At 44.2% G+C, this 22,210-nt stretch overlaps 1 protein-coding gene across 1 annotated transcript in view; it reads left to right on the forward strand.

Annotated features, from left to right (window-relative positions):
* The window catches only part of ADCY8 (adenylate cyclase 8 (brain)), a 227,901-nt gene that overhangs the window by 22,392 nt on the left and 183,299 nt on the right, over positions 1-22,210 (forward strand). The window contains 1 exon segment of the mRNA XM_010844318.1: positions 21,677-21,826. Within this exon segment, the coding sequence (XP_010842620.1) occupies positions 21,677-21,826 (150 nt within the window).

Genomic DNA, 22,210 nt, shown 5'->3' on the forward strand with positions numbered 1-22,210 from the left:
CATATGTCCTGTACTTGAATTCAAAGCCACAGCCATTGTCTACAGAAGGGAGGGAGCAAGGAACACCAATCTGAGTGCTTCTGATCATTAGCTTGGCTTTCTACTGCACTTCAGAATCTCAGGCATTCCAAGTTTGAGGGGATGCCCATGCGACCAAAGGTCCCTTCTGATCAAAGCAGGAGTCCTTCTTCCAGCTTCTTGGATGGGTTAGGAGAAGAACTTTGAGCTGAAGAAATTTTAGGAGAGCTCAGGAAACCGTTGTATATTCTGCAGGTTCTAGCAGACGGACCAATGGCTTTTCAGAGGATGACTCCTCAAACGAATGTGTTATCAACACAGCCCCTCCTCTGCTGCAAACCGAGCATGACTCCCCGTTTCATGCTGGTCAAGCTGTCCCTCAAGTGGTCCACTCTGGCCCTCCACCTGCTGCCCGGGTTTCTGCTACTCTCTCCCTTGTTCACTCTGCTCCAGTCTCAACCCTCCTAGAAATTCCTGAGTACACCCTCCTGGCCTTACCATCTGCTGGGGATGTCCTTAACCAAGAGATCCCCATGTCAACTTCCTCTTTCACATTTTGGCAGGAAAGCCACCCTTTCGGTGACAGCATCTACCCTGACGTTCTCATTTAAATTTGTAACCTCTCTCTCACACAGCATCCCTACCTCACCCCACATTCCACTGTATTTTACATTGCAGTATTTTGTTTTTATTCATTTATTTGGCTGTGCCAAGTCTTAATTGTAGCACATGGAATCTTTGACTACTTCGATCCAAACATGCAAGATCTTTAGTTGTGGCATGCAGGATCTAGTTCCCCAACAAGGGACTGAACCTGGGCCCCCACAGTGGGAGCATGGAGTCTTAGCCTCTGGACTGCCAGGGAAGTCCCCATTGCTCTATTTTAAAAGCATGCTTTTTACCTTCTTTTTGTTGTTGTTCAGTCACTAAGTCATGTCCAACTCTTTGTGACCCCATGGACACATTAGGCTCTTTCTCCTTCACTATCTCCTGGAGTTTGCTCAAATTCATCTCCATTGAGTTGGTTATGCTGTTTCACCATCTTGTCCTCTGTAACCCCTCCTCCTTTTGCCTTCCATCTTTCCCAGCATCAGGGTCTTTTCTAGTGAGTCAGTTCTTCGCATCATGTGGCCTAAGTATTGGAGCTTCAGTTTCAGCATCTGTCTTTCCAATGAATATTCAGGGTTGATTTCCTTTATGATTGACTGGTTTGATCTCCTTGCTTTCCAAGGGACTCTCAAGAGTCTCCTCCAGCATCACAATTCAAAAGCATCAGTTCTTCAGTGCTCATCCTTCCTTATGGTCCAACTCTCACATCCATACATGACTGCTAAGAAAACCGTAGCTTTGACTATACGGACCTTTGTCAGCAAAGCGATGTCTCTGCTTTTTAACACGCTGTCTAGGTTTGTCATAGCTTTCCTTCCAAAGAGAAATTGTCTTTCAATCTCATGGCTACAGTCACTGTCTGCAGTGATTTTGGAGCCCAAGAAGATAAAATCTGTCACTTCTTCCACTTTTTTCCCTTCTGTTTGCCATGAAGTGGTGGGATTAGATGCCATGATCTTAATTTTTTGAATGTTGAGTTTTAAGCCAGCTTTTTCACCTTCTACCACTCCAAATAATTTATGTAATTGTATTATTTCCTTCTGCCAGCAGAGCAGGCCCACAGATAGAAAATGATGTCCACTTCTCACTAATGTATCCTCAAAGTCTAGAACAGTAGCTGGCATGTAGTAGGCCCTTGGAAAGCATTTGTTGAATGATGAAGGAAGAAAGGAATTTCCATCATTAACTATGTCTTGATGTTTGCTCTTGTTCTCAGATGGACACAGGCTTCTTATCTAAGTGTTAGGATTACAAGCAAAGTCATCAGACAAAAGGCAAGACATTTGAAATCTGCAAACTGGTATTTCAGGCCTGTTTCCTCTACCTGGCCATGGATACACACAAGGATTTTCACCTCTCTAAGCCTCTTGTCTCTCATTGGAAATGCAGGTGCCATAACCCCCATGCTGACCTACTGTGGTAAAGTACCACACACATAGGAGATACATAATAAATTTAACTACTATTTTTATAATGGTGACAGCTGGGTAAAGCTGTTATGTTATAAATTATTTAAAGATCAAATTACCAAAATTATAAGGAAAACAACAGGCATATCTGAAATGAGTTTTTAAAGTCTCCGTAAAATTGATTAGATTATATTTTGTCTTCTGATTTCCATTTATTGTTATGAATGTTTGTCGATAATGGAGTATATACTCCACATTATTCCTTTGGATATCTGCGTGGTTTGCTCACCTTTTGGGGAGCTCTCTGCTCAAATATAACTTGATCAGAGATAGCTGTATTTTTCTCCATAGCACTCTTCACCAATGCACAGGAAATACCATAATTTTGTATTTGTTTAGCATTTTTCTTATGGGCAGCAGCTTTGGTGTTTTATGTTTTTATTGGAGCGTAATTGCTCTACACTGTTGTGTTAGTTTCTGCCGTATGGCAGCGTGTGTGCCTCAGCACAATGGCTTAGCCGTACGTGCACATATATGCCCTCCCTCTTGGACCCCCTCTCCCATTGCAGCCCTCCAGGTCATCACAGAGCACCACGCCGAGCTCCCTGTGCCATGTGGCAGCTTCCTGCTAGCTGTCTCTTTCACACGTGGTGGTGTGTATGTGTCCGTGCTGCTCTCTCAGTTTGTCCTGCTCTCTCCGTTATCCCCACTGTGTCCACAGTTCGTTCTCTCCATCTGCATCTCTGAAACCAGGTTCATCAGCACCATTCTTCTACTTCCCACATATATGTGTTAATACACTGCTGCTGCTGCTGCTGCTAAGTCGCTTCAGTCGTGTCCGACTCTGTGCGACCCCGTAGACGGCAGCCCACCAGGCTCCCCCATCCCTGGGATTCTTAGGCAAGAACACGGGAGTGGGTTGCCATTTCCTTCTCCAATGCATGAAAGTGAAAAGTGCAAGTGAAGTTGCTTAGTCGTGTCCGACTCTTAGCGACCCCGTGGACTGCAGCCCACCAGGCTCCTCCGTCCATGGGATTTTCCAGGCAAGAGTATTGGAGTGGGGTGCCATTGCCTTCTCCAGTGTTAATATACAATATTTGTTTTTCTCTTTCTGACTTACTTCACTCTGTATGACAAACTCTGGGTTCGTCCATGTCAGTAAAGATGACCCAATTTCGTTCCTTTTTATAACTGAGTAACATTTCATTGTAATCATGTACGACATCTTCTTTATCTATTCATCTGTCGATGGACATTTAGGTTGCTTTATGTAGTTTTAAGTACTTCTTACCATTTTAAGTAGTGCTGCGATGAACACTGGGGATGTGTCTGTCTTTTTGTATTCCTTTGTTTATTGTCTGCATCCTCATAAGTAGAAGAAGGGGTTTGGTCTCTTTTGTTGATTGACATATCCCCAGACCCTAGAGCGGTGCCTGCACCTACAGAATTGAAGACATTGCCCTTTATTAAGCTATTTCCCAAGAGTGTAGCTTGAAGGTTTATATAATTGGCCTGTGCCTAAGCCAGTAGCATGTGCCGCAGGTAGGATCACTATATATTACAGAGTGCCCAGGACACCCCAGATTGGTGCCTGCCTCCTCTCACTCTCGAAAGTATCCAAGTTTTCAAGATAGATACATTGTCGTAATAGTTATAGCATCCAGAAGACTCAGGCATGACTATTGTCGCTCATTAAAGGAACATGCGGGCTTCCCAGGCGGCACTAGTGTTATAGAAGGCGCCTGCCAATGCAGGAGACATAAGAGGCGTCGGTTCAGTTCCTGGGTTGGGAAGAGTCCCCTGGAGGAGGGCAGGGCGACCCACTCCAGTGTTCTTGTCTGGAGAATCCCATGGACAGAGGTGTCTAGAGAGCTACAGTCTATAGGGTTGCAAAGAGTCAGACACGACTGAAGCAATGCAGCACGCACGCAAAGGAACATACAGTCTCGCTGAGAAAAAGAAATGACTTGATAGTAACAGCTGACGCGTACTAACTGATCATTGTATGCCAAGGGATCCATGTAATCACTTCTCTCCATCACAAAAACCTATGAAGTAGGTACAGTTATTATCCCCACTTAACATGGAGAATCCCAGGGATGGCGGAGCCTGGTGGGCTGCTGTCTATGGGGTTGCAAAGAGTCGGACACGACTGAAGCGACTTAGCAGCAGCAGCATGTGAGGAGCCTGAAGCTTAGAGAGATTTAAAGCTCTGTCTCCCCACATTTAGGTAAGGGGCAGAGTTGAGAATTCAAATCCCAGAGGCAGATCTTTGTACTCCTAGGTTAGTGTAGCCGACAGCATGGTGGGGGTTTGTCCTTACGTGAGCTCTTTTTATCTTGTGGCGATCCTGGAAAGTTAGTTGTCCCACTTCTTAAAGCTGGCAAAATAGGCTTAGCTGTGTTCAGTAGCAGAATTAAGAGACAAACATAGAATAATATGAAAAAAAATTGCAAACAGGATGGCATTAGGTATGAGTCACCATGGGCTGGAGACACTTCATGTTCTTGGCTTCCGTTATATTTTTATTACCTAATGTGTCACAAGGTATATAACTCAGCCCTATAGACCCAAACACATGACACCTACTCATAACCACCATGGGCTTAAATATTTGAAGAATATTTTATTTGATTCAAACATTAAATGGGTAAACTTGGAAAAGTAAGAGTGAACTAAACTCTTGGCAACAGATTCTGCTTGTGTTAAGTCAGTGTAGTCGAGTTTGACCATTTTGCGACCCTTTGGAGTATAGCCCACCAGGCTCCTGTCCATGGGATTCTCTAGGCAAGCATACTGGAGTGGGTTGTCATGCCCTCTTCCTGGGGATCTTCCTGATCCAGGGATCAAACCGACGCCTCTTATGTCTCCTGCATTGGCAGGCATGTTCTTTACCACTAGTGCCACATTCGCCAATGTCTATTCTCTACTACTGTTCTTGCCTGGAGAATCCCAGGGACGGGGGAGCCTGGTGGGCTGCCATCTATGGGGTCGCACAGAGTCAGACACGACTGACATGACATAGTAGTATTCTGTACTACAGAGGTTGGCCAGTGTTTGTCCTTTGGTAGATTGCCATATTTCAACCACTGTATTCTGTATACTCATCTGATAAAAGAAATGCTGGGAGACGGGCTTTATCCCCTGCCCGTAAAATTGTGTAGTTGAGGAACTTTATAAAGTTATACCCTATAAAGTCATATTCTCTACGAATTGGGCTCTTCAACTTGGACATAATGGACTCTTTTTTCATCTACGTCAATACTATATTCATCCATAGCAACAAACATGCCTTTTGGTGAAATAATGCAGATGGTAATTGGGCCTTCTTTGGAGGAGTCAAGATCAAGATTTAGGTGACTTGAGAAAATGCTCCAATTTTTGGTGCATACTGCACTTTATCAGAACATCAGACACATTTTAAGAGAAAACAGGCTCCTGGTGAGGCACTATTTTTAGCTCAGTAGCTAATGATGAATCAAAATGTTTCTTCAAACCCAATTACCCAATAAAACTTGCCATAGTAACCGTCACATTACACAACACCTCCTTCATCCTCACACCAAAACTTCTTGGGAACTGCTACCACCAGCTCCTTGACAGCGCCATCTGCTCCGGAGGGAGGGGAAGGAGGAGACGATGAGGGAGGCTGGAGAGGAAAGGGGAGTTCTGATCTCAAATCGCAGGAAGAGCGTCTCAGGGCAGAGATATATTGGGTAGAAGAACCATTTTCTGTGGTTTTCAGCGTGACCTAGAAGTGGCTCAACCCCAGCGCGCCAGGCTGAAACAAGCTGTGGAGCATCAGCAAGAAGCCCTCTGCCCTTGCCCTCCCCCTACTCACTTACTCCACGGTCACCCTCTCTGCTTGCCCTCTGCCTGGGGTAGGTGTGGCCTGCCTCTTTTATTGGCCAACTCCTCCTCATTCTTCAGGTTTCCTTTAAACTTTCCACCCCCAGAGAGGTTTTCCCTGAACTGTTTGATCTAAATTAAAGTTCCTATGGAGGGTGCCGTAAGGAAGGGCCCTGAGAGAAGGTCTTATTTGCCGTGAGAATCTAAAACAGATGTGGAGGCAACCTAGATGCTCATCAACAGAGGAATGGAGGGAAAAGGTGTGGTACGTCTATATGATGGAATGTTACTCAGCCATGGAAACGTGTGAAATGATGCCATTTGCAGCAGCACGGATGTACCTAAGTATTACCATCCTAGGTGAAGCGGGCCAGACGGGGACAGATATCATGTGACGTCACTTGTATGTGGATTAAAAAAAAAGGGTACAAATGAACTTGCTTTCAAGACAGAAACAGACTCACAGCTTTGAAATCAAGCTTTTGGTTACCAGAAGGAAAACGGGGGGACATGGTGGATTGGGAAATGGGGATTGGCTTGGCATGTGCGCACTACTGTGTAGAAAGTGGATAACTAATAAGGACCTATTGTATAACACAGGGAACTCTACTCAGTATTCTGAGGTGGCCCATATGGGAAAAGAATCTGAGAAAGATTGCATGGATATGTATATATTTGTGGTGGAGGGGGGCTGGTTCACTTTGCTGTATACCTGAGGCTAACACAGTGTTGTGAATCAACCATACTCCAATAAGAATTTCTTTTTAATAAAATAAAACAGTGTCTAGGTCATTGTCTGATATCTCAGTTGGTAAAGAATCCGCCTGCAGTGCAGGAGACCCCAGTTCGATTCCTGAATCAGGAAGATCCCCTGGAGAAGGGATAGGCTACCCACTCCAGTATTCTTGGGATTCCCTTAAGTCTCAGCTGGTAAAGAATTAGCCTGCAAAGCGAGAGTCTTGGGTTTAATCCCTGGGCTGGGAACATCTCCTGGAGAAAGGAAAGGCTACCCACCCCAGTGTTCTGGCCTGGAGAATTCCATGGACTGTATAGCCCAGGGGTCACAAAGAGTCAGACAGAACTGAGCAACTTTTGCTTCACTTCACAGGTCATTGTTGGGGCTCAGTAAATATAAAATGGATGAAGAAAGAAGAGAACTCTCTATGACACAGTCAAATCGTCATCCATCTAGTAGTCTGGATGGCAAAATACACTCATTATTCAAATCACTCATTGAACACATTTATTCGTTCAGCCAATATTGGAGGCTGACAGCATCCGTGAGGGCTCTGAATGCTTTCTGGTTATTACCAGTTGGGTCCTCTGAGAAGCAGACTGAGAGGTGGGTGAGTATTGGGAGTTTATCAGGGAATGTTTTGGGAATCAGCTCCCATGGAAGGAAAGAGAAGAAAATAAAACTAGACAAAGGGACAAATTGAGCTCTGAATCAATTTCAACAGCAACCTCAGTAATTTCATGGGGAGTTTGTTTGTTTTTGGCTGGTCAGTGTGGCATTCAGGATCTTAGTTCCCCAACCAGACATTGAACCTGTGCACCCTGCGATGGAAACTCAGAGTCTTAACCACCGGACCACCTGAGAAGTCCATGGGGAATTCTGAAGCCGGGATGATGTTTTTGAGCTGAAATTATGAGCATTTATACCTCCAAGTTCATTGGTCTTAGAGAGTGACCTTGGGTGTGGAGGCCCTCTCAGCTGAGTTGATGCTCAAAGAACGATGCCAGCCCTTGGCAGGAATCCTAGGAGACTATGTCCCTGGTTCCTAGAGGGAGACCTAATGGCTCATCCCAAGATCCACCACAGTTCACTCCTTGTGCCACTGGGGTCTATGTCTTTGCACAAGTTCTGAGAGCAGTTTCTCTATGGCCCTGGTGAGCCTGTCTTTCCTGGGCAAGCTTAGAAGAGGGCAGTGCCTGAGATAAATCAGTTTCCACTGTTGCAGCTGGTCTTGGGGGCCCAACTGATACACATGGTGCCCCTCCTCTTGTCTCTGTTCTAGGTTCCCCTCTCCGCCAGCTGGCATCTCTGGCGGTGGTTTACATCTCTTGGTGGTGTAGCGTCTCTTGGTGGTTTACCTGACAGCATGTTCCAGTTTCTAACCCCTCAGGCCTCTGAGCCTCTGGTCACCATGGCTTTCCTAGGCCAGGATATAATTCCTGCCTGAATGATGACTCTGCTTGTCTGCTGGTTACTTGGCATAATGAACCCAACATGCCATCTTTTATAGTTTGTAGGACTGTTACTCTCACCTGGTGGAAGTTTTCAACCTGTGGAGAGCAGGAACTCTAAAGCTAGAGCACTCAGGGTTTCAGGCTCCCCAGGTGGGTCACTGGGAGAGATGGTAAGTGGGGTCACTCCTGCTTCCCCTCTTTATTTCTACCAGGGCTTAGCATCCCACCTACCAGGGCTTAGCATCACACCTTTGAAGTGTCCACTGCATCCTAAAGAGTGGCGTCCCAACTTTGGAGAGGTTGACTACAAAATGACGCCAAGGTGCTCCCTTATTCAATCCAGGGCTTCCTCAGCTCCTGGGAGTGATGCAACCACTGGATCCTGCAATCTTGTGCCCATTCTCACACCCCTTCTGTCACAAAGGACATCCCAGGGTCTGACACGACACTACTGGAGACATGTTTAATATTGTCCCCAGGCCAGACTCCCGCACATGCATCTATCTCCAAGCTAAGCAAAACCCCCCAGGCTCATACCATCACCTCCATTTTTTAAATTTTTGAAGCTAATTCTGGAAGAAGAACCCCTTTTTTTTCATCTGGCCTGCCTCAGGTCTTAGTTGCATTATGTGGGAGCACAGACTCTAGTTGTTCAGGGTGTGGTATCTTAGTTCCCTGACCAGGGATTGAACCTTCACCTCCTGAATTGCAAGGCAGATTCTTAACCATTGGACCACCAGGGAAGTCCTGAGAGAAAGCACTACTAAAGGTAGCTAAAGCGATTCCCAGCTCTTCCGTGTCCTGTGTGTCAGGAACGGAGAATGTGACAAAGGGGGACATTTCATCAGTGACCTGCCAGTGACCCGACCAGGAGGGTCCATCCAGCAAGGGAGCAATTCATTTGAGTCTCGCATTCCCCAGCTGACCCTTTGCCTCCTCCTAGCCACATCCATAAAGCACTTGAGATGCGATGCCTGACAGGCCCTAGATGGAGAGAGAAGAGAATTGAATCAGTGTCCACTTGGGTCTTCAAAACATATCTGATTTGCCTGCCTGTGAATATTTATAGGCTTCATTTCCAACACAGTGCTGCAAAAATGCCCTGTGCCTTTTGCATCAACAGTCTTTTCAGAAAGGACACCTGAGTCTTTCCTGACTGTCAGCAGCAGATGAGTCATTCATTCTTTTTTTCATTCAAAGAAACGTTTATTGTTCACCTGCCTGCTCCAGGAGTTGTGGGCATCCAGACTGTGGCTTTTCCCATCTCTACTTGTTTTGCTAACTTCCGTATTTTCTGCTACACGTGTCACAATGCAACATATACTACTTGGATGAAACCTACTCTACTTTGGAATCACAGCTTACACTGAGGTTTGGCTTTAAAGCAAACAATGTAGTCACAAGTCAGGCTGTAAAAAAAAAAAAAATCTGTTAAATGCCAAAAGAAGTCAGCAAATGGATGTATCCTACCTCCATAAGCCAACATAGGCAAGTTTTACTCTGGAATGGTCGAGGCCAGAGGAAGCAGTTGGCTTGTGTTTAGAGCCATGATGTGTGACGGAGATGTAACTTTAAACCTAGTGGCACATCCAGTCGGATGGGGTGGGCGCCTTGCTGGAGGCCACAGACCGAAACAGACTGTAAATCCTTGTCCTCTCACGCCATGTGCTCATGAACAGACACCATGCTCAGACCAGTTGCTCGGTCGTGCCCAACTCTTTGAGACCCCATGAGCTTCAGCACGCCAGGTGTCCCTGTCCTTCACTGTCTCCCAGAGTTTGTTCAGATTCATGCCTATTGAGTCAGTGATGCCATCCAGCCATCTCATCCTCTGCCACCCCCTTCTCCTCTTGCCCTCAATCTTGCCCAGCATCAGGGTCTTTTCCAATGAGTCAGCTCTTCACATCAGGTGGTCAAAGTATTAGAGCTTCAGCTTCAGCATCAGTCCTTCCAATGAATATCCAGGGTTGATTTTCTCTAGGATTGACTGGTTTAATCTCCTTGCAGTCCAAGGGACTCTCAAGAGTCTTCTCCAGCACCACAGCTCAAAAGCATCAATTCTTTAGCACTCAGCCCTCTTTATGGTCCAGCTCTCATATATGTAGGTGACTACTGGGAAAACCATAGCTTTGACTATCCAGGCCTTTGTTGAGAAAGTGATGTCTCTGCTTTTTAATATGGTCTCTAGGTTTTTTCTTCCCTCTCTTCTTTACCCCTCCCTTCCTTTCCCTTCCCTTCTCTTTCTCCACCTCTCTCCCCCTCTCTCTATTTGGTCTTCTTTCTTACCCCAACTTGTAATTGCAATCAATACAGAGAAGCTAAATGTACAGATGAGAAAACTCTGCTAGGTTATAATTGTCACCACATAAAACTCAGAGTCCAGTGGAGAAGCTTCCTCCAATACTCTGGGCACATATGACGAAACTCTGCCCCTGGACTTGGCTCCTGGTTTTCCTTGCAAAGTAACAGCTGAGTTGGTTGATGTGGTCAAGCCTCCAGAAAAAGCGTCTCCTCCTAAAACAAAATCCATTAATATTGATACTAATTGATATTAATATTAATAAGAATTCCTTGATGATGCTGTCTTTAACTGGAATATTCAAGGAAGTGTTCGTGAGTCCTAAAGTTAGGAGGGCTGAGTATTCTGCAGGGGAGGATTGAGCATAGTGATATGGAATGGATTTTGGCATCAGACATATTCTCGGTTCCACTGTCAATCAAGCAAATGTTTGGGATAGGATTTCGTGCATGCCAGCTCAGTCAGTCAGTCATTTCTGACTCTTTGCAACTCTATGAACTGTAGCCCACCAGGCTCCTCTGTCCATGGGATTTCCCAGGCGAGAATACTGGAGTGGGGTGCCATGTCCCCCTCCAGGGATCTTCCCAAACCAGGGATCGAACTCACATCTCTTGGGTCTCCTGCATTGGCAGGCAGACTCTTTACCACTGTGCCACTTGGGAAGCCCCAGGATCGAATTGAGGGAGCCACAAAGTGTGATGAGACACGGAGAATGCTGTTCCCACCCCCAGAGATCTGATGGAGCAAGGAGAAGGGTGGTATTATCAAAACCTGGTGAGAGCTGTCATGTTAGTTACACAGGAACACAGTCTTTGCCCAGGTGGCTGCAGAATGAGGGCTTGCCCCAGTCTCTCTCTCTTCCTGTCTTCCTGGCTCCTTCCTGAACTAGCCATGGAAGAACCCAAATGGAAACTGAAGACAAAGAGACCTGATACCACCCAGAGATATCAGCATAGAGAGGGGCACAAAAGGGCAGCTCTTTAGGGGCAAAAAGCTGGTCTAGAGAACCCCAAGGTATCCTCTATGACTACGAGCCAGGGAGCACATACGGGAGAAAGAAGAGAGAAGAGAACCAAATCCCATTGGCTCCTCCTTAGTCTCTGCCCACTGCCTTTTTCTGGAGGCAGCCTATGTGAAAACTTCTATACTAGTGGCTGCAATTTTGGGGTGTTTATTGTGTAAAACAAAGTTGGCTTAAAACTCAACATTAAGAAAACTAAGATCATGGCATCCAGTCCCCCACCACTTCATGGCAAATAGATGGGGAAACAATGGAAACACTGAAAGACTTTATTTTGGGGGGGCTCCAAAATCACTGCAGATGGTGACTGTAGCCATGAAATTAAAAGATGCTTGCTCCTTGGAAGAAAAACTATGATCAACCTAGACAGCATACTAAAAATCAGAGACATTACTTTGCCAACAAAGGTCCATCTAGTTAATGCTATGGTTTTTCCAGTAGTCATCTATGGATTTGAGAGTTGGACTATAAAGAAATCTGAGCACTGAAGAACTGATGCTTTCGAACTGTGGTGTTGGAGAAGACTCTTTAGAGTCTCTTGGATTGCAAGGAGATCCAACCAGTCCATCCTAAAGGAAATCAGTCCTGAATATTCATTGGAAGGACTGATGCTGAAGCTGAAATTCCAATACTTTGGCCACCTGATTTGAAGAACTTATCCTCTAGAAAAGACCTTGATGCTGGGAAATATTGAAGGCAGGAGGATAAGGGGATGACAGAGGATGAGATGGTTGGATGGCATCACCAACTTGATGGACATGAGTTTGAGTAAGCTCCAGGAGTTGGTGATGGACAGGGAAGCCTGATGTGCTGCAGTCCATGGGGTTGCAAACAGTCAGACACGACTGAGCTACTGAAATGAACTGAACTGACTTTGTAAATGCTAAGTAGTTCTTTATGGATAGCAACTGCCTCCCCACCCCCACTTAAAAAAAAAACTTTTTGGCCACACCCTCTGCAGTGGAAGCATGGAGTCTTAACCACTGGACCACCTGGGAAGTCAGACAGTTGCCTCCTTCAATCTTTATAACTACTCACAAAGAATCATTACCTATGATGATTCTTCTATGACTGCTAAGCTATAATAATGTTGAGAGTAAGTTTTGTGTGTTATTTTATTGTACCTTTGCAATAACCCTAGATCATAGGGATTTCTTTTTTCTTTTGCATGTGAAGAAATAGTAAGTTCACTGGAATATAAGCTTCAGGCAGAAGAGACTTGTTCTGTATGCCCAGAGCCCAGGATAGTGCCTAGAACATCTATAATAGGTCATCAATAGTCATTTCTATTAAAAACCGAAATAGACTCAGAGGCTCTCAGAGGTAGAGTGTTGGGGTTAAATTCTGACTCCCAAACTCTAAAATTCTAAACCATAGAAGCTTCCTGGATAATTGAAGGGGGGCAACTGAGAATAGACACTTTCTTTCTTCCTTTGGGTATCCATGAAAATTTGTTTCATGAACTTCCCTGGCAGTTCAGTGTTAGGACTGCACACTTCCACTGTAGGGGGCATTTTTTCCATCCCTGGTTAGGGAACTAAGAGCCTGCAAACCACACCGTGCATGGACAGAAAAAAAAAAAAAAAAAGTCTTGAGAATCTTTAACTGAGGCATCCCCTAAGGGAGGGCAGGAAGCTGAACAGCTCACATCCCTTTAGTCTGTCCACCACCAAGCTCATTGATTCATTCAACAAACATATCCCAAAGGCCTGAAGTGTTAACAGTCTGTATATTTCATGGGGGCAGGACCAATGTTTCTTTGGTCCATCTTTATGTAGTCCTAGCATGCTGCCTCACCTATTGGGGGCACTCAGTAAATATTTGTTGCTTCTAAGAATGAATGAGGAGCAGATTTCCCTGGTGGCTCAAACAGTAAAGAATCTGCCTGCAATGCTGGAGACCCGGGTTTGGTCCCTGGGTGGGGAAGATCCCCTGGAGAAGGGAATGGCTACCCACTCCAGTATTCTTGCCTATAGAATCCCATGGACGGGAGAGCCTGGTGGGATACAGTCCAGGGAATCACAAAGAGTCAGACACAACTGAGAGGCTAACACACACACACACATACACACAGGTTAAGTGTAAGCACTACGCAAGGCCCTGGGGATGTAGAGTTGACAGCGGATGAGACTGATCACCACCATATAAGAGCGATGATAGATGACTATATGAGATACAGTCCCACAGAGCAGAAAACAAAGAGGAGAGTCGCTTCTACACGGGGTGAGGACCAGGCTGAGTCTTGAGCTCTGTGAATTGAATAGGTCATGGATCCCCCACCTTTGGGATGTAATGCTTGATAATCCTAGATGGAGCTGATGTGGTAATAATAGAAATAAAGTGCACAATAAATGTGATGTGCTTGAATCATCCCCAAACCAACTCCCCACCAACCGTGAAAAAATTGTCTTCCATGAAACTGGTCCCTGGTGCCAAAAAGGTTGGGGACCACTGGAGTAGATGGCAAGGAAGCTGTGCAGAAAGCATGCTAGGAAAACTCCTGCTGGTTTTCCCAGGACCAAGCAAAGGAAAACCTGGTTTTCCCAGGTTTTAAAGCAAAGTTCTGTGTTCCAGGAAAACCAAGACCAATTGGTCATGCTAGTACCACTCACTAGCTCTGTGGCCCTAGGTAATTGCTTAACCTCTCTGAGTCTTATTTTTCATTTCCATGAAATGGAGCTAATAAGACCAAGTCTGTTAGTTGCTCAGTCCAACTCTTTGTGACCCCATGGAGTGTAGCCCACCAGTCTCCTCTATCGATGGAATCCTCCAGGAAAGAATACTGGAGTGGGTTGCCGTTCCCTTCTCCAAGGACTCTTCCCAACACAGGGATTGGAACTGGGTCTTCTGCATTGCAGGCAGATTCTTTGCCATCTGAGCCACCATGGAAGCTCCTTTGGGTTGCTATAAAATAGCATACATAAAGGCCAAAGCTCAGTATCTGGTACATAATTGGAGTGTGTAAAGGGAAGCTCTCCTCACGTTCCCTCCCTTGCAAAGAAGCAGGAGATGCTAAGGGTGGAGTTACCTGAGCCTGGAAAATACTATTGAAACAGTTACTGGCCACTTGGTTTGTCCCTTTCTCTGAATACTGTGGAATAAACATTGTAAATGGGCTAGTATCTTAAGCTGCTTTGCCTGAGCATAGTTTATTTTAAATTTTGAGCTACTGCTTGTTATACTTCTGATATTTTTTAAAAATTTAACTTCATCATCTTACCTTATCTATTTTTGAAGGGTTTAATCATTTATTTTTCCTCACCTCCAGTCCTTCCTATTTTTAGCCTTTAACATTTTTACTTCCTCCTTAATGTCAGAGTTTTGTTTAATCCATTTTTTTTAATCTTATACTCCTATTTTTTTTAAATTCTGTTTTCCAGAATAATTCTCTCTTCTTGTTCTCATCTGAAAAGACCGCCTTTTCCCCTCATTACTTTGTCATTTCTCACTGAACTCAGAGTTTTTAATGTACTTTTTTCATCATGCTATCATATGCCCTCTGAATTCAGCATGCCAGCATCATTTTTTCCCTTAGATATGCTCTTAAGTTTACTACTTTAATGCTCTGTTGTTTTTTTAAACTTCATTATGTACTATCTCGGAGAAGGCAATGACACCCAACTCCAGCCTGGAAAATCCCATGGACGGAGGAGCCTGGTAGGCTGCAGTTCATGGGGTCGCTAAGAGTCAGACACGACTGAGCGACTTCACTTTCATGCATTGGAGAAGGAAATGGCAACCCACTCCAGTGTTCTTGCCTGGAGAATCCCAGGGACGGGGAAGCCTGGTGGGCTGCCATCTATGGGATCGCACAGAGTCGGACACGACTGAGGCGACTTAGCAGCAGCAGCAGCAGCAGCAAGTACTACCTATAATTTCTTCTCCTAATTCAGTATGTATTATTATAAAGGACAAGCAGGAAGCTTGGTCTCAGGCTGACAGCTGTAAGAAGAACCCACGACTCTGGCAGAGGACGCTGTCAGTGCTACCTTTGTGCCTCCAGGTGGCTCAGCTGAGCCCATGGAGCCTCCTAATCACCCCCATCCCAGTCTTCTCTGAGTCCTTAACTCAGAGAGGGTGATAACTCTTCCTGCTGCTGTACTGCTGGACATCTTTCTCAAACACAAAGCTTCCCAGGTTGCTTACCTGCTCAGACCTTCCATGAGTCATTCTTGTGATATAACATACAACAAAAGCAATAATAATAATAATAATAACCATGACCTCAGTGAACACATAGTAAGCAATGATTGTCTTATAAGCCTTTTGCTGATTGCTATCGTTACTTATACAACGGCATCTTTAGGAGGGCATTCTTCTGTTACAAGTGAGGGCTGTATTAACTAACTGGGCCAAGATTACATAACAAATAAGTGGCATTATTGGAAACTCAGATGGCTCAGATGGTAAAGAATCTGCTTGTAACACAGAAGATCTGAGTTCAATCCCTGAGTCAGGAAGATCCCCTGGAGAAGGGAATGGCAACCCACTCCAGTATTCTTGCCTGAAGAATTCCATGGACAGAGGAGCCTGGTGGGCTACAGTCTGTGGGTTCACAAGGAGTCAGACATGACTGAGCAACTTTCACTTTCACTCACTCATTGGGAACCCAGATCCTCAACCACTGGGCTAAACTGCTGAGTGCTACAGAGCAAAGCAAACCAAACCCTTTAATATCCACGCCCTTAGTGAGGGGAATGACCTGCCTGAGTCACCCAGGGGGTGAAAGATGGGATTGAATGACTCCATAATCCCCCCTACTACCTTCTCTACATAGTAAACAATGAGCAGAAACATTCTTTGTAAATTAGTGTAAATACAAGAGATGTTAATACTTCATGGTCCTCTGGGTTATTTCTGAACCTGAAGGGAGAAAATCTTTTTCTCCTGTGTTCAGAACACCCCTGAAGCTTGAATAAGAAATATGATGTAGGACTGGTTAACTCAAGAAATGTTGTGCTCAAACCCATTCATATAAACTCAAAGAGACAACATCCTCCAAGTCAAACTAAAAAGAGCTAGGAACATTCGGGATTACACCTATGACCTTTTCATTTTTGGCATCATAGCATACTGCATCCTCACAGAATGATTTTCAGTGCTTGGTTTAGGAGGTAGCTTCTTTCTCAAGAAAACAGGAAAAGAAACCAGCTAGAATAGTAATTTGCAATGCATCATTTATTCAGAGATAAAAAATATATATTGCACTGTACACTAGAATTTGGGGGGAAAATAACCTCATGTTTATATATACAACATTTATTGGATATCTGTTACCCGCTATGCATATTCATATATATACATATAATACAAATATTTATTGTTCATTGTTCAGTGGCTGAGTCATGTCTGACTCTTTACAACTTCATGGACTGTAGCATGCCAGGCTTCCCTATCCTTCACCATCTCTTAGACATAAATATATAGCTATACATGTATGTACTTGTATGTGGTGAAGCTTTATTCCCATTGTTCAGATGAGAAAGTTCAAAAGGCAAAAAGTGGTCGTACGCCTATGGTCGTATGCCTAGTAAATGGGGGCGACAGGAAGTGCAAACCCAGGTCTCTGGTTGCAGAAGCTACAGCACCGGGCAGATGTGAAGGCCCTTGGTGTGTGGCTGCCCCACTCACTTTGTCAGGACCCCCAGAACTAGGTCTTCTTTGCTTGTACGCAGGCTTTCTCTAGTTGAGCAGGGATTATTCTCTAGTGTTGGTGCAGTGGCTCCTCTTGTTGCACAACATAGGCTCTAGGTCCAAGGGCTTCAGCAGCTGCAGCACGCAGGCTCAGCAGTTGTGGCACACGGGCTTAGTTGCCCCTAGCAGTGTGTGGAATCTTCCCTGACCAGAGATTGAACCCATGTCCCCTGCATTGGCAGATGGATTCTTATCCACTGTACCTCCAGGGAATTCCTCCTTACTAAATTAAAAAAGTACAACTGTCCACAGGGACAGGTCCCATAGTCACATTCCCAGAGTTAATCTTTCCGTACACACAGTAGCACTTGAAAGGATGCTTTTGGAAACGCAGAAATGAATGGAAGGGCAGTCTTTCTTCTGTTTTTATAATAAAGTGCATCTCTTCTAGCCTGCAGCTTGGACTGCAGACTGTGGCAATGCTCCCTGTACAAAGCGAACTGCAGAGAAAATGAGATGCACCTCCCTGTGGCATAACTTTGAATGCAGAAGGGTGGGGGGATCCCCAGCGAGTCAGTCCTCCGGTCTGGCCGGTTGGCAATGAATGGCACAGATCTTGCTGCCAGGATAAAAGCGCAAATCCTGTGTCAAGTGGGGCAGCTGACTCTGCGAGCCTTTCCAGCTCTCCACTGCCTGGCCTCAAATAGCAGTGCCCACACTGTGGACACCGCCCCAGGGAGGAAGGGGCCAGCCTGGCCCACACAGAGAAGCTTCCATCTCCAGGGCTTGGAGGAAGAGACGATGGGGAAGGTGAGGAGGGACTCATCCTATCTGGATGAATTTGTCGAGGGCTTCCCACTCACAGTGATAACATCCCTCTTCCCAGGCATCACAAAACAGCACCCAAGAGGTGGGTCATTGAAATTCACTCATGTGACTCTGTCAAGCTAATTAGACTCGACAAGTGTTTGTTGAGTATTACAATGCCAGACCCTGTGTTAAGAGATGAGATACAATGAAATGGTCTCTGCCCTGTGGGAGTCCAGAATTTAGTGATGTTAGTGAACGCAAATTCATGTGCCCGACGCACAATGAAGCCAAATAACACCAGAACACCAGAGTTCGGAGCAGAGAAAGGCTTATTGCTGGGCTATGCAAGGAGATGGATGACTTGCGCCCCCGACCAACACAAACTCCCCGAAATGGTCTCAGCAAAGCATTTTTAAAGGCAAAGTGAGGGAAGGGTGAGGTTGATTGTGGCAAACTTCTTGATGCAGAAACACTTTGTCCACATAGGTCAGGTCACAATGTTCCTGTAATTCTCCAGCTAAACAAATGTTCCTCTCTGTTTACTTTTTATCCCTTGTTTGAGTGGAAAAGCATCATACCCTTAAAAGTCAGAGCCTTGAGAACAGGCTATCCTGTGTACTTTAAACTATAGGCAACATTCCTAACTCTGAAGCAAAAGCAATAGAATATAAAGGTTAAAGTAAAATACATAGGTCTATATGGAGTCAACTTTGTTCTTCCCAATACAGCATGACTGATGGACCTATATATAGGAGGTCGAAAGGCAGTGTTATTTCTGATCTTCAGATCATTTTCATGAAGCAGTGATTCCCTATGGCAACCCGTGGACCCACTGCAGAAAGTGATTTTGGGAGATTCCTAAAAAAATGAAGATTCCCAGGCCTCATTCATTTTTGATTCATACAATAATAGTTAGATTTATCAACAGCACTGAGCGGTATTTAAGTATTTTAATACATCCTAAAATATCCATTCTACTGTTGGTGAACATTCAGATTATTTCCACTTTCAAGCCCTCGTAGAAAACGCTGCTCTTAACATTCTTGGGCATGTTTCCTGGGCTGTTTGTGCAAAGACGGCTCTGGGTATGAAGGGGAAAGGTTCAGTTCTAATGATGTGCAAATTCAAGATTAGTGTGCAAGTCCAAGTAGCAATGTCAGTTCACATTGCCAACAGAATCCTTACTGATTTGATGATGCCCCACTATTTTTTTTTTTCCTTTTTGGTGCCAACCTGGTAGATGTAGAATGGGTGTGGATTTTTAACTTATAGTTCCTAGATTGTTACACTTATTTTCATGTTGATATTCTCTTGTTTTTGAAATACCCCACTTCTCTTTTGCCTTTATATCCTATAAGATTGCTTTTATTTTTATAGATTTATACAAGTTCTTCATGTGAGCTTAAATTAATTTTTACCAGTTGTAAGTGTTGCAAATATCTCTACTTATAGTGTTTTCCATTTAATTAAAGCTGTCTTTCAATGAATAGAAATGCTTAATTTTAATTTTGTCAAATGTATCAGTCTATTTTTATGGTTTGTATTCTTTGCATTTAATTTTAAAAATTTATCAAAATAGTAAAATATTTGTGCCTTTCATATTTAAGACGTTAATCCACTTGCAATGTATTCCTATATATTGGATTAGGCAGGAATTTACTTTTACTTTATTTTCCAAATGAATTACAAATTTTTCTAACACCCTTTGTTGAAAAGGCCTTATTTGCTCCTTAGAAATACAGTGCATTATTATCAAGTTTGTGTGTTTATGTTTCTGGGCTCTCCATTCACATCTACTGGTCAATTTCTGTATCCCCCTGTAAATACCAGGATGTCTTAATTATTATGGCTTTATAACAATTCTGTTACCTGGTACTGCAAGTCTCCTATGCTGTTTCCTTTAGGAATATTTTATGTATTCTTTTTTAAAATTTTATTTATTTATGGCAGTTCAAATCTCAGTTCAATTCTTTTACTATTAACTTGATCATTTGCTCTTTGCCCTGTGCATATGTGGGTCAGAGAAGAGTTTATATAGGAATTTAATGTTCTTCCTCACTGGTTCTCTTCTTTGGGGGCTTTTCCCATCACTTTTCAGCAACTACAGTTGTTCTGAACCTTACTATTTTTTATTCATTGATTTTTAATTGTAGGATAATGGCTTTATAATATTGTGTTGGTTTCTGCCACCCATCAGCGTGAATCAGCCATAAGTACTGAACCTTATTCTTTGCTTCTTCAGACCAACTGGGTTTCCCATTGCAATTTTTCACTTCAAACTATACCTTATGTTATCTGCTCTCAAGCTAAAGCCATAAAAAATCAAGAAAGCCTTACTATGCTGTTTTTTTTTCTTCCATCTATTGACTCCTTTCCAGAATCTCCTGCTTTTCTTCACCAGAGAGAAGTTTGGAACGGGGCAGATGTGCTTACTAGGTGGCTCAGATGGTAGAGTCTGCCTGTAATCCAGGAAACCCGGGTTCAGTCCTTGGGTCTGCAAATTTCCCTGGAGAAGGAAATGGCAACCCACTCCAGGATTCCAGCCTGGAGAATTCCATGGACAGAGCATGCGGACTATAGTCCATGGGATCACAAAGAGTCAGGCACAACTGAGCAACTAACACTTTCAATTTCAAATGTGAAAATACAAAGTTTAACTTAAGAGTTAAAGAGACTTTGGCACCTGGGAGATGGGTAATGGCAATGGAACCTTAAAGCAGTAGACAAATGTGATATTTTCTCTTGAGTTAGGAACATCAGGCCTTGGATGCTCCCCCAGGAAAACCTGGGTACCAAAGTTAAATACAATAGTACCTTTCAACTAACATGTTTCCTGTTTCTTACTAATCTTTCTCGTCTTTTCACCTGCTTCCCCAACCCTTTAAAAAATTAAAACTTTCAGCTAGTGAAGGGATAAGTGAGATAGTGTGAGGAAGGAAGCTTTCCTTGAGGTTTCAAATTTGAGTTCAAATCTGGATTTAGGGAGCTGTTGCTGCTGCTGCTGCTAAGTCGCTTCAGTCGTGTCCGACTCTGTGCGACCCCATAGACAGCAGCCCCCCAGGCTCCTCTGTCCCTGGGATTCTCCAGGCAAGAATATTGGAGTGGGTTGCCATTTCCTTCTCCAATGCATGAAAGTGAAAAGTGAAAGTGAAGTCACTCAGTCGTGTCCGATTCTTAGCGACCCCACGGACTGCAGCCTACCAGTCTCCTCTGTCCATGGGATTTTCCAGGCAAGAGTACTGGAGTGGGGTGCCATTGCCTTCTCCGGGATTTAGGGAGGGAAAAGCTTTAAACTGGATGGTGTGGTTGAAGAAGGGCTGTAGGAATAAGTTGACCTGAGAACTGAATGAGGGGCAAGGTTCTATTCAACTGCTACTAAACATTTGGATTATTACCTTAAGATCTACATTGGAAATTTTTAAAAATATATATTTATTTATTTTGGGCTGTCTTGGGTCTTTGTTGCTGCCTTGGGTCTTTGTTGCTGTGAGCTGGGGCTACTCGTCATTGCAGTCTGCCGGTTTCACATTGCGGTAGCAATGAGTGCAGAGTGCAGAGCACAGCCTCTAGGCATGCGGGCTTCAGTGGCTGCGGCTCCCCAGCTCTAGAGCACAGGCTCAATAGTTGTGGCCCACAGGCTTAGTTGCCCTGGGGCATGTGGGATATTCCTGACCCAGGGATCGAACCCATGTCTCCTGTGTTGGCAGGTGGTTTCTTTATCACTGAGCCACCAGGGAAGCCCTACCTTGGAAGTTTTTGTTTATTTAGTCATTCTCTTTGCCTGCAAAGCTCTTCTTTTAACTGCTTGACCAAGCTATGTTTGTAATTCTGTTCTAGGTTGTGGCCCAGGCAGTGTTATTCATGTGTATGAACACAGCTGGAATCTTCATCAGTTACCTGTCAGACCGGGCCCAGCGCCAAGCCTTCCTGGAGACACGGAGGTGTGTGGAGGCCAGGCTGCGCCTGGAGACGGAAAACCAAAGACAGGTACCGACTGAAAAGACCTTGTGTCTTGGTGATCACTTAGCCAGTCTCTGAATTCCATAGATATTTTGTCTCCCCAAACACATCCTGCCTAGCAAGCGTTGTCTCAAAGTCTGTGTCATGGGATTACAGACGCTGAAATAGTTATATTAGACTCTCAGGCCAAAATGAATTGATCTTAGTTTCCACACTCAATTGTTCCCCATAAGAAATAAAATGAGTCTAAATATAAAGTGATTTCCTGACGCTTTTCACTGACATCTGTGTTTGTGGAAAAGGCCATGGTTTCTGAAAACCATCCGTATTCTCATCTTTAATTCTTATTTTCTCAAAGTGTAAATTGTTATTTCAAATAAAATTTTTACTACATAGCAATTCAAATTATAG

This window comes from Bison bison, unplaced genomic scaffold (assembly GCF_000754665.1).
Source record: "Bison bison bison isolate TAMUID 2011002044 unplaced genomic scaffold, Bison_UMD1.0 scf7180017864199, whole genome shotgun sequence".
NCBI lineage: Eukaryota > Metazoa > Chordata > Mammalia > Artiodactyla > Bovidae > Bison > Bison bison.